This window comes from Drosophila albomicans, chromosome 3, assembly GCF_009650485.2.
Source record: "Drosophila albomicans strain 15112-1751.03 chromosome 3, ASM965048v2, whole genome shotgun sequence".
NCBI classification, from domain to species: domain Eukaryota; kingdom Metazoa; phylum Arthropoda; class Insecta; order Diptera; family Drosophilidae; genus Drosophila; species Drosophila albomicans.
In genome coordinates, this window is record NC_047629.2 from 52,590,000 (window position 1) to 52,602,203 (window position 12,204).

Consider the following 12,204-nt stretch of genomic DNA (forward strand, 5'->3'; position numbering starts at 1 on the left):
CCTGTAGCATAATTTAACACGGAAAAACAAAATAAATAAAATAGGCTACGTCTTGAAAAATATTTAAAATGATAAAATTATTCAATAATACAACAAAATCAATCACATTACAGTTTATATGCAAAATTTATGAGAGGCTGTCATGGAAAATGTGTAATTAATTTACATAGATAGATCTATGTACAGACACACTCAAGGGTTAAAGTAGTGATTCATCTGGTGCCAAGAAAAGTTAAATTTGGATATTTCTCCCATTTAAAACGTAAATTCTCTCAGCCGAGTCAGCAGTTTTCACACAACTGCGTCTGGTTGCGTTTCGTAAAATATTTGTTTATACTTTCAAGTGCTATACAAATCGATAAAGCGGAAATAAAATAGAAAACAACAAGAAAATAAGAAAAGTTTTAATTTAATCTAAGAAATACGTAGCAATAGCAGTGAAAGCGATGTACGGCATTGATAATTATCCAAAAAATTATCATGCCAGCGGCATTGGCCTTGTCAATTTGGCAGCCCTGGGCTACAGCAAAAATGAAGTCAGCGATAACTCTGCGCATAACAACAAAGCGCCGCCGCAATCGGGTCTGTATCCCTCGTTGCCATATCCTTCATCAGAGTCTGCGGGCGGAATGCCGTATGTGGTGAAGCAAACAGCACAGGCACAAAACGCCTCGTATCCGGGTGCAAGTTTCGGCATGCCTCCACCGCCTTCGTCCGGGGGAGCGCCCTATCCAGGTGCAGGTGGCGGACTCTATCCGCATTTGCCGTCAGGTGGCGGCATGCCTTTGCCGTATCCGTCGACACCGTTGGCGCCCATGCCAAGTGCTTATCCGAGTGCTACGCCATATCCAAGCTCTACACCGTATCCAAGTGCAACACCTTATCCGAGTTCTACACCATATCCAAGTGCGACACCTTATCCAAGTGCAACACCCTATCCGAGTGCAACACCTTACCCTAGTGCTGGTTATCCATCGTTGCCATATCCCGGTGGTGCCATGGGAATGCCCAGCATGCCCATGCCATATGCACCCTTGCCCAACACGCCAACAACGCCATCCATTTATCCATCTATTCCGTCACCTTCGGCACCGCCCACACAGGAGGAGGAGCCATCGGTGGGCATCACCGAGCTGCAGTTCACCAGTGTCAAGGTGCCAGAGAATCAGAACATGTTCTGGATGGGACGTAAAGCGACAAGCGCTCGCCAGAAGAGCGTTCAAGGCGATGACTTTGCATCGTTGCGTGATTCATGCGTGGGCAACGGAACATTGTTTGAGGATCCCGACTTCCCGGCCGACAATTCGTCGTTGATGTATTCGCGTCGTCCGGATCGTTACATCGAGTGGCTGCGTCCCAGCGACATTGTCGATGATCCGCAGTTCTTTGTCGAGGGTTATTCCCGTTTCGATGTGCAACAAGGCGAGCTGGGTGATTGTTGGTTGCTGGCTGCAGCTGCGAATCTGACGCAGGACTCGAAGCTGTTCTTCCGCGTGATACCGCCGGATCAGGACTTCCAGGAGAACTATGCGGGCATCTTTCATTTCCGCTTCTGGCAGTACGGCAAGTGGGTGGAGGTCGTCATCGATGATCGTCTGCCCACCTACAATGGTGAACTCATCTACATGCACTCGACGGAGAAGAACGAGTTCTGGAGCGCGCTGCTGGAGAAGGCGTACGCTAAGCTACATGGCTCCTATGAAGCTCTCAAAGGTAAGAATAGAAAGGCTGTAAATTTAAGAGTGTTCAAGCTCTTTGTGTGACCGGATTTCTGTCTGTCCGCTTGTTTACAGAGCTATAACTCGAAGACTATAAAAGTTAGAGCTATGAAATTTGGGGACAATAATCTTGTAAGAGCTACGTACAAAAGTGCTCTTTCTTTATATTAAAATTCTTAATGATTTCTGAGAAATTTATTTATTACTCAGCTGCATCATTTTACTTCCTTTGGTCACAATATGTTCTTTGGCATTCATCCAAAATGAAATGTGCATTTTCATAACCTATGGCTAATCTTTATTGCTTGCTACTTTTTTAGGTGGCACCACCTGCGAGGCCATGGAGGACTTCACTGGCGGCGTTACCGAGTGGTACGACATCAAGGATGCACCTCCGAATCTCTTCAGCATCATGACCAAGGCAGCAGAACGCGGCTCCATGATGGGCTGCTCCCTGGAACCCGATCCACATGTGCTTGAGGCTGAAACACGCGAGGGTTTGATTCGTGGACATGCTTACTCCATAACCAAGGTGTGTCTGCTGGATATTTCCACACCTAATCGTCAGGGCAAGTTGCCCATGATACGCATGCGGAATCCCTGGGGTAACGATGCCGAATGGAGCGGACCCTGGAGCGACAGTTCGCCTGAATGGCGTTTTATACCTGAGCATCAGAAGGAGGAGATTGGCTTGAACTTTGATCGCGATGGCGAGTTCTGGATGTCCTTCCAGGACTTCCTTAATCATTTCGATCGCGTGGAGATTTGCAATCTTTCGCCCGATTCCCTGACCGAGGAACAAGAGCACAATTCACGTCGCAAGTGGGAAATGTCCATGTTTGAGGGTGAATGGACATCGGGCGTCACTGCCGGCGGTTGCCGTAACTTCTTGGAGACCTTCTGGCACAATCCACAGTACATCATCTCGCTGGAGGATCCCGACGAGGAGGATGACGATGGCAAGTGCACCGTGATTGTGGCGCTGATGCAAAAGAATCGTCGTAGCAAACGCAACGTGGGCATCGATTGCTTGACCATTGGCTTTGCCATTTACCATCTCACGGATCGCGATATGCAGGTGAAGCCGCAAGGATTGAACTTCTTTAAGTACCGTGCATCGGTGGCACGTTCACCGCACTTTATCAACACGCGTGAGGTTTGTGCTCGCTTCAAGTTGCCGCCCGGCAATTATTTGATTGTGCCATCGACCTTTGATCCCAATGAGGAGGGCGAGTTCATCATACGCGTCTTCTCCGAGACAATGAACAACATGGAGGAGAACGACGATGAGGTGGGCTTCGGTGACACAGACGATCGCATTGCACCCGCCTTGCCACCGCCCACACCCAAGGAGGAGGACGATCCACAGCGCATTGCCCTCCAGCGTCTGTTCGACAGCGTTGCTGGTGACGATCAGGAGGTGGATTGGCAGGAGCTGAAGCGCATTTTGGATCACTCGATGCGCGATGTTATGATTGGTACCGATGGCTTCTCCAAGGATGCAGTGCGTTCGATGGTCGCCATGCTGGACAAGGATCGCTCGGGACGCTTGGGCTTCGAGGAGTTCGAGGCGCTGTTGACGGACATCGCCAAGTGGCGTGCGGTGTTCAAATTGTATGACACTCGTCGCTCGGGCAGCATTGATGGCTTCCATTTGCGTGGCGCCCTCAACTCGGCTGGTTATCATCTGAACAATCGCCTGCTCAATGCGTTGGCACATCGCTATGGTTCGAGGGAGGGCAAGGTGCCCTTCGATGATTTCCTGATGTGCGCCATCAAGGTGAAGACATTCATTGAGATGTTCCGCGAGCGGGACACTGATAATTCCGATACGGCATTCTTCAATCTGGACGATTGGCTGGAGCGAACCATTTACTCCTAAATTGGATGAGCAACTGTTTCATCTTTAATCGAACATTTTAAACTAATCTTATACTAAGTGCCACATTTACTTACGATGCAGTCAGCAGAGTCAACACGGCGTTATCAACTATATACCACGATACGGAACGGAAATACAAATTCATGTGCACAATAATTGAATCAACCTTGGAGCACGCTCTACGATAAACGATAAAAGCGATGAGCGAATGGCAAAGAGAGAAGAGCGAGCGTGAATAAAAACCAGAAAATCAACAACAGAATTTGCCGGCAAGCGCCAGACAGTTGTATATATCTTATATACTATTACTATATATACTGACTGTCAAAATGACTAATGGCTAAATTGCTTTGAGCCCATTATAAACACACAGACACACACATTCTAACATTCTATGCTTTTGACAATAGCCAAAAAGCCCGCAAGTACAAAACGAAATGAAACTGAAATGTGCATTATAAAATAAAGAAATAAACTATACGAAACTCAGTGCTATATATATACAGCAACCATATGGAGATCATAATATAGTCATATACACATTTACATATATATTTATTGGCAATCTCTCTATTCATATATCGAACAATTTGCGGCTATTATGAAATATTTTACAACTAAATCAGTTGGGGAAACAAAGCACGTCATAAGCAAGTTCTCTACACCGTAATAACTAGTATATCTATAAATAATATTTATCGTTAAACTCTATCGAAGTAAGGTGCGTTTCGTATTTATATGACACAAAGTTTATTGATCTGTTAACAAATATCAGAGCTTTTTAAAGAAGTAACAATCTTAAGAAATAAGTGACTAAAATCAACGAACATTTCATATTTAATATGAATCAACAAATACTTAAAAAAGATATATTAAACAAAATTCTAAAGAAATTCAAGAATCTCAAGAAATATTTATATACCTCCTATTTTCATATAATAAGAATGATAAATCAAAAATATTTCTAAAGAAATTCCTGCTTACTATATTTATAAGAATTATTATTGCTTTCCTTAATAACTTCTTGTTTTTTCCCCCAGTGTCGTATAAATAAGAAATGCACCTTTATAGCAACTGATTTAATATGGGGAAAAATCACATCACAAGCGGGTTTTGTTTAGTTTATAGTTTTACTTTATGCTAATACTCATTAGTCACTGCGAAACCTGCTCTAGAAGTGAAACTATGTTGTGTGATATTTCCCCGCTCTTAACTCGAATCTTTTTTCTTTACGTCTTTGTTATAATTGTTATAAACTTTGTAAACTAAACTTTTTTGTAATTTGTATTATGTATTTGTTAATTAAATGGCAAGAGTACAACACAACACATTAACAACGTATAAAGATTACTTGACAACGACGATATCGGTGCCTCCGGTTGGGGGACCAGCTGCAACCATGGTCTCTTTGAACTCGTCATAGTTGAGATCGGTATCGCTGCACAGCTGCTGCAGCACCTCGAGAAAATCTTCATATTCCAGTCGCCACTTTCTGAGAGAGAAATGTTGACTCACAAGTTCTAATAAAATCTAAATGATGTGGTTGCTGATGACTTACTTGTAACGCATGTAGATAAGTCCAGTTTGGGTTCGCGTGATCGGATGTGGCATTAACTTGGCTTGCTGCAACCAGCTGTCCAGCTGTGAGAGCAGTATGCTGTTGAACTCCTCGTTCTCCAGTTCAGCGGCATTGAGTACCTAGGAGAACATAATACTCTTCTATATATATATATAGTTTTATTTATTTGGATATGCGCTCACCTTGTGATTGCAATAAACGTGAAAGAGCGAATCGAGCGTATGCCTCTTGGGTTTATCATCATCGTCAGCCATTGCCTAGAACTATGTGTGTGTGGGTGGTGAGTATATATATATATAATTCAGCGATAAATAATCAAAACAAAAAAGCAAAGGTAAAGTGTGTTTGTATTTGTATTTATCGTAATGTTTTTGTTGACAAACAAAGCGCCAGGCAACAGTTGTGAACGTGTGTGGGCTGTGAATCAAGTACTATATAGTATATATAGCATTATGCAGTCGCTAGTTGCTGTTCGCCTGCTTATCCAGCTGCTCGATGAGACGTTGCACGTAGTGCAACAGCTTCGAGTTGCGCTTGGCCCCGAGTATGTGGCACATACGATATGGTGGCACGATGGTCAACTGTTGCAACACCACAATCTTGCTCTGCCTCCAAACCAGCTCGTTGGGTCCAAATTGTTGTGAGAGCAGCCTGAAGAGTTGCCTGCCACGTGGTGTGGCATATTCATTGCGTGTCTGCAACATTAGTTTACGCTGCTCCATTGTCTCCTCCAGGCGATGATCCAACTGAAGTGACAACAAAATAAAGAATTCATAAATATGAAATAAGTAAATAATCAAAAATAACCCACTCGCTGTAAATTGAGTCGAGCTGGTGGCTCCGCCTCTATCTTTGCCTCCTGTAGGATGGTCAAGTCCTTGCAGAAATCCAAATTGATTAAGCACTGATTGTAGCTTGCAACTGCGTCGTCGTCATCTTTGCTGCGGCAGCGCAGCATCAGCATTTTCACGCTGTGCTCGTAGGTGACGACTTCACCTGTGAAGTGATCTCCAAAGCAGGTCACCACATGCAAGTGCATGCCAATGGGAAAAGGATTAAACGACATTTTCAATATTCCTTTTCAATTTAAACTGCAGCAAATTTTCTTTTCGTACTCAGCTTTTTGACACATGCTCAAAAACTACGTTAGTGTTGCGATCCTGCTCTAACGCTATTCGCATTTCAACAAAAGTCCCTTTTGACAGTTACATTTCTGGCAGGTCATTTTGAAATTTTCAAATGTCCCTTTGCTGCTGGAAGGAACTTTTTTGCCATTCTGCTGTTTAAATACAAATTGAAGTGTGGTGTTTAAAATATAAGATTTTTAAATACTGCAAATAAATTATTTGTAAGTAAACAAATTATAAATTTCCAAATACCAAATCTCTTAGAATTGCATTTCAAAAGCAAACTTTGGCAGAAGCGCTGTACATAAATTACCCTTTCCAATTGGGAAATTCTTGTAGGTCAAATCTCCCTCTAATTTCCTTTTCAAAAAGAAATCCAGTTAGATCTTAACTATTGAAAGAAAAATGCATTTGGTTTTTTTTTATTTCATTTTATTTACAGTGTATGTGTATGTATGCTAAATATATAACTAAATATAAATGTTTGTTGTATATATATATATATTTCAAAAGTAAACCTTTCCTTTTTTGTTTATATAATTTATACGATGTTTTTGACCGCTTGTTTTGTTGTTGTTAATTTTTGTTGTTTGCTGTCTAAATTGCATGAGCGTTACTTCTTTTAGTTGTTTATTTTGTTCAATATTTAGTTAATCGTATTTATGTATATGTGTGTATATATATGCAAGTATGTGTACCTTCATTAGCACTATTAGAATTCGCTTTTCGATTATAACTAACGCGTCCCAATTACGAACGAACGAACAAACAAATATTTGTTCCACTTTTGATCTGGTTTTTTGTTGTTTTCTTGTTAATTGAGAGAAACGTGCAAAATATTAAATTCTTAGTACAAATATTGTTTAAAAAAGGCGAAAAAATATATGTTTAAACGATCAAATCGATGCGCATTCTTTCACAGAATAAATACCGAAAAACAATGAGGGACAAGCACAAACAGAAAACAGATTATTTCTTTTTTTTACATATCATTTAAGAACACAAACGTATAAAAAACGAGAAGTGTATGAAAAAATAGCGCTTATTTATTTATAAAAAATTTGCTTTATATATATTATATATGCTATATAGAAGATGTTATCCGCCTGTCTGTTGTGTCTGTCGGTCAATTAATTGGTCTAATCACTGACTACAGTTTTTAGTTTCCATTTTAGCACTTTTTTTTACTTTTTAATGTAATCCCTTTTTTTGTTTTTGTTTTGTTGTAAGCATTTGCTATTTTATACTCAATTTTCTGTTATTCTGCATTTGCTTCTTAAAGAGTTAATTCTTTTTTTTTGCTTGTAATTAGGTTTTAATGCGCTTGGCTTAAAGTCTTAATTATGCTTTTCAAAAATGTTGCTTTTGGGATGGGACGATTTAGCTAAAGTTTACTGTGATTTTAAACTACATTTTTAAATTGTTTGCATTAATATTTGTTGAGAAAAGGAGCTGAGGGCTCTGCAGATGATGTAGAATGAGAATGGTGAATGGCTTTCAAAAATGTTTCGTTTTTTTTGTGTGTTCTCTTTGCTATTTTTTCATGGTTTTTTCGATTTGCTTTTGCTTTATGATTTACGGTTTTCGTTTAATATCAAAAGGAATGATATATATGAATAATATATATATGCATATATATATATATATTTATAAAAATAAAACAATGCCTTTGCATATTAATCGACACACCGCGAATCTTACATGGGCCCATCGATGGCGCTCACTTTAAGCCGGAAATAATAAACGGAACGCGCCAACATGCTAGCCGCAATGATGAAGAGTGCAATATAGAGAATATACATGCCGCCATGATCCTATAAAGAGGAAGGTAGAATCAGTAATTGATTGTAATAGTTGTATATGGGTAATTCTTTGACTGCTACAGTGAAAAAAAATATAAACTAAAACAATTTTTAAAAATAAGTGAGGATTATTCTTAAAGCTATGGTTCAGCACTATCTTTAGAGGTAAGATTGATTTTAGGAACTTGTTCTGTTTTACGATAAAATGTATAAATTCGTTCATTTTTCGGTTTTGCGTACGTATTTGTTAATTTTTGCAATTATCAGAACAGAAAACAAAACATTCTTAGCTCTAATTAAAGTACTAATCTAGAGCTATAAGAAAAACCTTTTCTTATTTTTAAAATTGTTTCAGTTTATGTTTTTTTTTTTTTCACTGTAAAGATGGACGCACGCGACATCTGTCAGAGAATTAGCCATATGCTATATTCAAATACTCACCGATGCGTATGAGATGGTGCCAACGGTCAGGCCAATGCTGCCAAGAAGGAAGAGAAATGCGACAATAGCAAACAGAATGCCGCGACTGTTGGCGAAACGTGCGCCCACCGAGGACACTCTCCTGCAGTGTGGACAGCGAGCCAGGGCATTGTGATAGGTGTTAAACTAAGTAAAGTAAAGTACTGATTAATATCTTATACATTTGGAAAGTATTCTCAGGTGTGTTTCATACCAAAAACGTGTCGGAACAGTGGCCACAGGTGACGCGACACATGCCCGGCATGGTGGGCACTGGCGGTGTCACTGGACTGGGAGCCAGATTGATGATGCGCTTGCAATTGGGTCGGGGACAAGCGATGCGCTGCGACGAGCTCTTGCAGATTAAGAGACAATTGCAAGGACAACGCACATACTTCTTGCCAGGAGGCGCATTCCGAATGGGCTGCCATAAAGAAGAGATTTTAAATAACAATTCCTTTTTGAATATCGTTAATTCATAATACTTACAGTTGCCTCGTTGCAGTGGGTGCATTTGACCACATGCTGCTCACGCTTGCTGGTGATGTCAATCATGTTCTGACACACCCGACAGGTAACCATGGGCACTCCGCTGGTGCTGCTGCTCTGATAAGGCGGTGGCACCTCATCGGGTCCAATGAACGGCACCTGTGCATTGCTGCCTGCAATTATGAAGGAGGAATATCTTTAAATTTTGGAACTTTTCTCTGACGTTTCGATGCAACCTTTGGTGTAGAATAAATACATCTGGCTGCAGTTGCAACTGCTGTGGCACTAAGATGCAATTGTTGCTGCAGCACATCGCTGCAGATGATACCGTGTGGGCGGGGTAACAGGCAACGCGACATTCAACAACGATGCAGATAAGTGGCAAGTGGGTCAAAAACTAAATAAACGCAGCAAACCGGCATTTGTCGGCCACACTTTGTGGTCTGCAAACAAGTTAACGCTTTGTGCGCATTGACTGAGAACCAAGACTTAAACGACCAATTCACTATAAATAACTTGGATGCTCGATGGCTGCAAATCCGAAGTGATCAGGTTCTGGACAAAAGCAAAAACAAAGACCCTAAAGCGGTGTATGTGTGTGTGTGTGTGGAAGGGAAGGCCACGGCTGTTGTCAGCCTGACGATAATGGAAAGTATTCCGATGACTCATATGACGCCTTTCGACTGCTGCCAACCATCGCATCGCTGCTGCTGATTAAACACGACGACGACGCTGCTGTTGCTGTTGACTGCGCAACTCTGCGGTGATATGGAAGCATAAACAAAACAATAAGGGAATCACAAAACTCTGCGTAACTGTCGAAGTTTGCATACTCTTTGATTGTTTAAAAAATATATTTCTAATCGCATTGCTTGGCAGATTTCTAGGAAATTGCAAAAGTTGTCGAAGTATTTGGAGAAATGCAATTAATCATAAGTACTTCTAATCAAAGCAATTGAAATATTGATTGCATTATAATAATATTATAAAGGGAATTGCCAAATTCAAATCAGAACAAGTTTATAAACATTTCTAAGCGTAAGACTGTAGAAAGTGTATAGAAAAATAAAAAAATTGATAGAAAATAGAAAACATATATAGTTACTACCTTTCATTGTTCAATTACTTTGCTAATTTGTACTTGTAGAAAGCGAGCATGCTCTTGAAAAACAGTTACTTTAGTATTCTATAATATACCAAAATTATGGGAAATTTGGGAAATTAAAAAATACTTTGCGTCATCAGATCAATCAGATTTACCAATTTTGAAAGGAATATTATAAAAATTTAACATAACTGGTAAAATTTCAAAGCGGCAACAATTCGTTTGAGTTAATTTAAATCTAAAATATACTCTATTAATGAATTTTAAATTTACTAGATTTGTTGAAGTTCAAAGAACTTACAAAAAACTTTACACAATTCTCAAAATTGCGTTCTTTTCTAAGCAGCAACAATTATTTACGAAGAATTCTAATCGCAATACTAGATAAGTTTGTTTGAAATTACAGAAAAAATGAAATAAACTTGGACGCTGATAATGAAAAAGATGCACAGCAAAAAAACGTAAATAATCGATTGTTATACAAAAATGTAATATGCATAAAATTGGCAAATCGGAATTTAATCGTTACGCGTTGATCCAATTGGAGTTCCAACTAGATAAACAACTTTATCACATACATAGCTGCAGTTGTTGCCATATGAAAACTGATTGGCTCGGCGAGTATGATTGCGATTCGGCATCAAGTTACGAACTTTCTGCGAATGTCGCGCTACAGTCCAAAACCCAACCCACTCCCCCTAAAATACCACCTACCCTCCCGTACTCTGCACGAACGAAGTGTATTATGAGTCAGTTTAATGCGGGGGAAGTGTGAAAATCTAGGCATGAAATGCAAGACTACTTAGGCTAGTTGGAAATCACAACAAACTAGAGCGAGCCGCACACTTGTTGGGTTTCCAAGCGGCAGCGGCAGCGGAGACAATGAATGGTTTTGGACCCGCATAAGATCCCAAAGTCCGGGCGGGGGTGACGCACTATTGGGGCGGGGATAGGGGCAGGGACAGAGTGCAGAGCGTAGAGTTGAACGCACTTAACGATTATTATTTAACGAGTGGGGGAGTTGGATCAACACATACCATCCTCGTTGTTGGCCACTGCACTGCTTACGGGATTTTCGGCGCCATCGTCTTGATAGGATGAGTAGGAGGTCGGTGCGCGGGGCTGATCCGCAGGTATCAAGCTTTGCCTCTCGGGATCGGCCATATTGTTGTTGTTGTTGTTTTTGTTGCTGCTGCTTGTTCTTCTCTTTGCACACTAAAGCAACTCCCGTTAGTAATGCAGCCAAATTGCAATTAGCTTTGTTGTTGTTGTTGTCTCTCTTTCTGCACCGCAACGCAAATGCTTCAACTGCAAATAAACGAAAAGCAAAAAGCACACCGTTTATTACTAGCTTGCTTATTGTGCATATTTATAGTAGAGAGCCCCTAAACAGCAGCAGCAATTTCTTTCTTTGTTTGATGTGTTTTTTCCTACAATGATGTTTTTTCTTATTCGTTTTACACTTTTCTTTTATTGTGCTGCCTTGTTGAATCCTCCCTTTTCGGCATGCGCCGCAATAATCAATTTTATGGCCGCTGCAGCTTCAGCACCTTTAACGGGTCACCACACAAATTCCATTTTACTCACGGATGCAGTTTTTGCAAACAACTTTGCTAATTGTTTAATGTTTGTATGTCTTTTTTGTGCTATATTTTACCTTATTTTGTTGAAATTGCACTGCTGCTGCCGTCGACGCACATTTGAGTCAATTGGTCACACTATGGTCGTGTTTGCCTTGCACAGCTGCTGGTCACACTCTGTTGGTCCAACTGCATTGCAATAGTCTGCAGCTGTTTATGTAGCCCTGTGACAGAGTTGTAGCTGAGCGCAACAGCTGATTTGTGTGTGTTATTGTTTAACATGTTTTGCGGGACAAAAGTGAAATGTCTCAAAATAATACATCCATTGTAAGCAACTCGGATAATCAAAATACCAGCGACAGTGATGCTGAGACACAACAGATAAATCTGAGTCTATGTCGCAAAACACGATTGCGAAAATTCACACAAAGCTTCGCTTATGCTGCGCTGCCAATTCGAATTG

At 40.6% G+C, this 12,204-nt stretch overlaps 4 protein-coding genes across 7 annotated transcripts in view; 1 reads left to right on the forward strand and 3 right to left on the reverse strand.

Annotated features, from left to right (window-relative positions):
- LOC117569322 (uncharacterized) overlaps positions 1–5,527 on the reverse strand; it is a 191,158-nt gene extending 185,631 nt beyond the window's left edge. Inside the window, exons 1-3 of one of the 2 annotated variants that reach the window (XM_034250449.2) lie at positions 5,362–5,527; positions 5,159–5,298; positions 4,646–5,092 (exon numbers count right to left, since the gene is read on the reverse strand). In XM_034250449.2, the coding sequence (XP_034106340.1) occupies positions 4,948–5,092; positions 5,159–5,298; positions 5,362–5,433 (357 nt within the window). In that variant the 5' untranslated portion in view covers positions 5,434–5,527 and the 3' untranslated portion in view covers positions 4,646–4,947. Of the gene's footprint in view, positions 1–4,645; positions 5,093–5,147; positions 5,299–5,361 lie in introns of those variants that run through there. The other variant, XM_052005893.1, reaches the window with a different exon arrangement.
- On the forward strand, positions 15–4,928 carry LOC117568412 (calpain-B). The gene is made up of 2 exons (XM_034249053.2): positions 15–1,713; positions 2,039–4,928. The coding sequence occupies exons 1-2, from the start codon at positions 447–449 to the stop codon at positions 3,598–3,600; spliced, it is 2,829 nt and encodes a 942-aa protein (XP_034104944.1). The 5' UTR covers positions 15–446; the 3' UTR covers positions 3,601–4,928.
- An 81-nt stretch (positions 5,528–5,608) lies between the features above and the next one.
- On the reverse strand, positions 5,609–6,330 carry LOC117569320 (LSM12 homolog A). The gene is made up of 2 exons (XM_034250448.2): positions 5,991–6,330; positions 5,609–5,925 (listed from the first exon to the last, which is right to left on the reverse strand). The coding sequence occupies exons 1-2, from the start codon at positions 6,243–6,245 to the stop codon at positions 5,641–5,643; spliced, it is 540 nt and encodes a 179-aa protein (XP_034106339.1). The 5' UTR covers positions 6,246–6,330; the 3' UTR covers positions 5,609–5,640.
- Positions 6,331–7,224: 894 nt separating this feature from the next.
- Positions 7,225–11,955, reverse strand: LOC117569319 (type 1 phosphatidylinositol 4,5-bisphosphate 4-phosphatase). 3 transcript variants are annotated; one of them, XM_034250443.2, is made up of 6 exons: positions 11,819–11,955; positions 11,199–11,469; positions 9,057–9,229; positions 8,782–8,991; positions 8,550–8,714; positions 7,225–8,120 (listed from the first exon to the last, which is right to left on the reverse strand). In XM_034250443.2, the coding sequence occupies exons 2-6, from the start codon at positions 11,323–11,325 to the stop codon at positions 8,004–8,006; spliced, it is 792 nt and encodes a 263-aa protein (XP_034106334.1). In that variant the 5' UTR covers positions 11,326–11,469; positions 11,819–11,955; the 3' UTR covers positions 7,225–8,003. The 3 variants fall into 3 exon arrangements, with proteins under 3 accessions (XP_034106334.1, XP_034106335.1, XP_051861852.1); XM_034250444.2 differs by having other exon boundaries at positions 11,749–11,830; XM_052005892.1 differs by lacking the exons at positions 11,199–11,469; positions 11,819–11,955 and adding an exon at positions 9,293–9,416.
- Between the last annotated feature and the right edge of the window lie 249 nt (positions 11,956–12,204).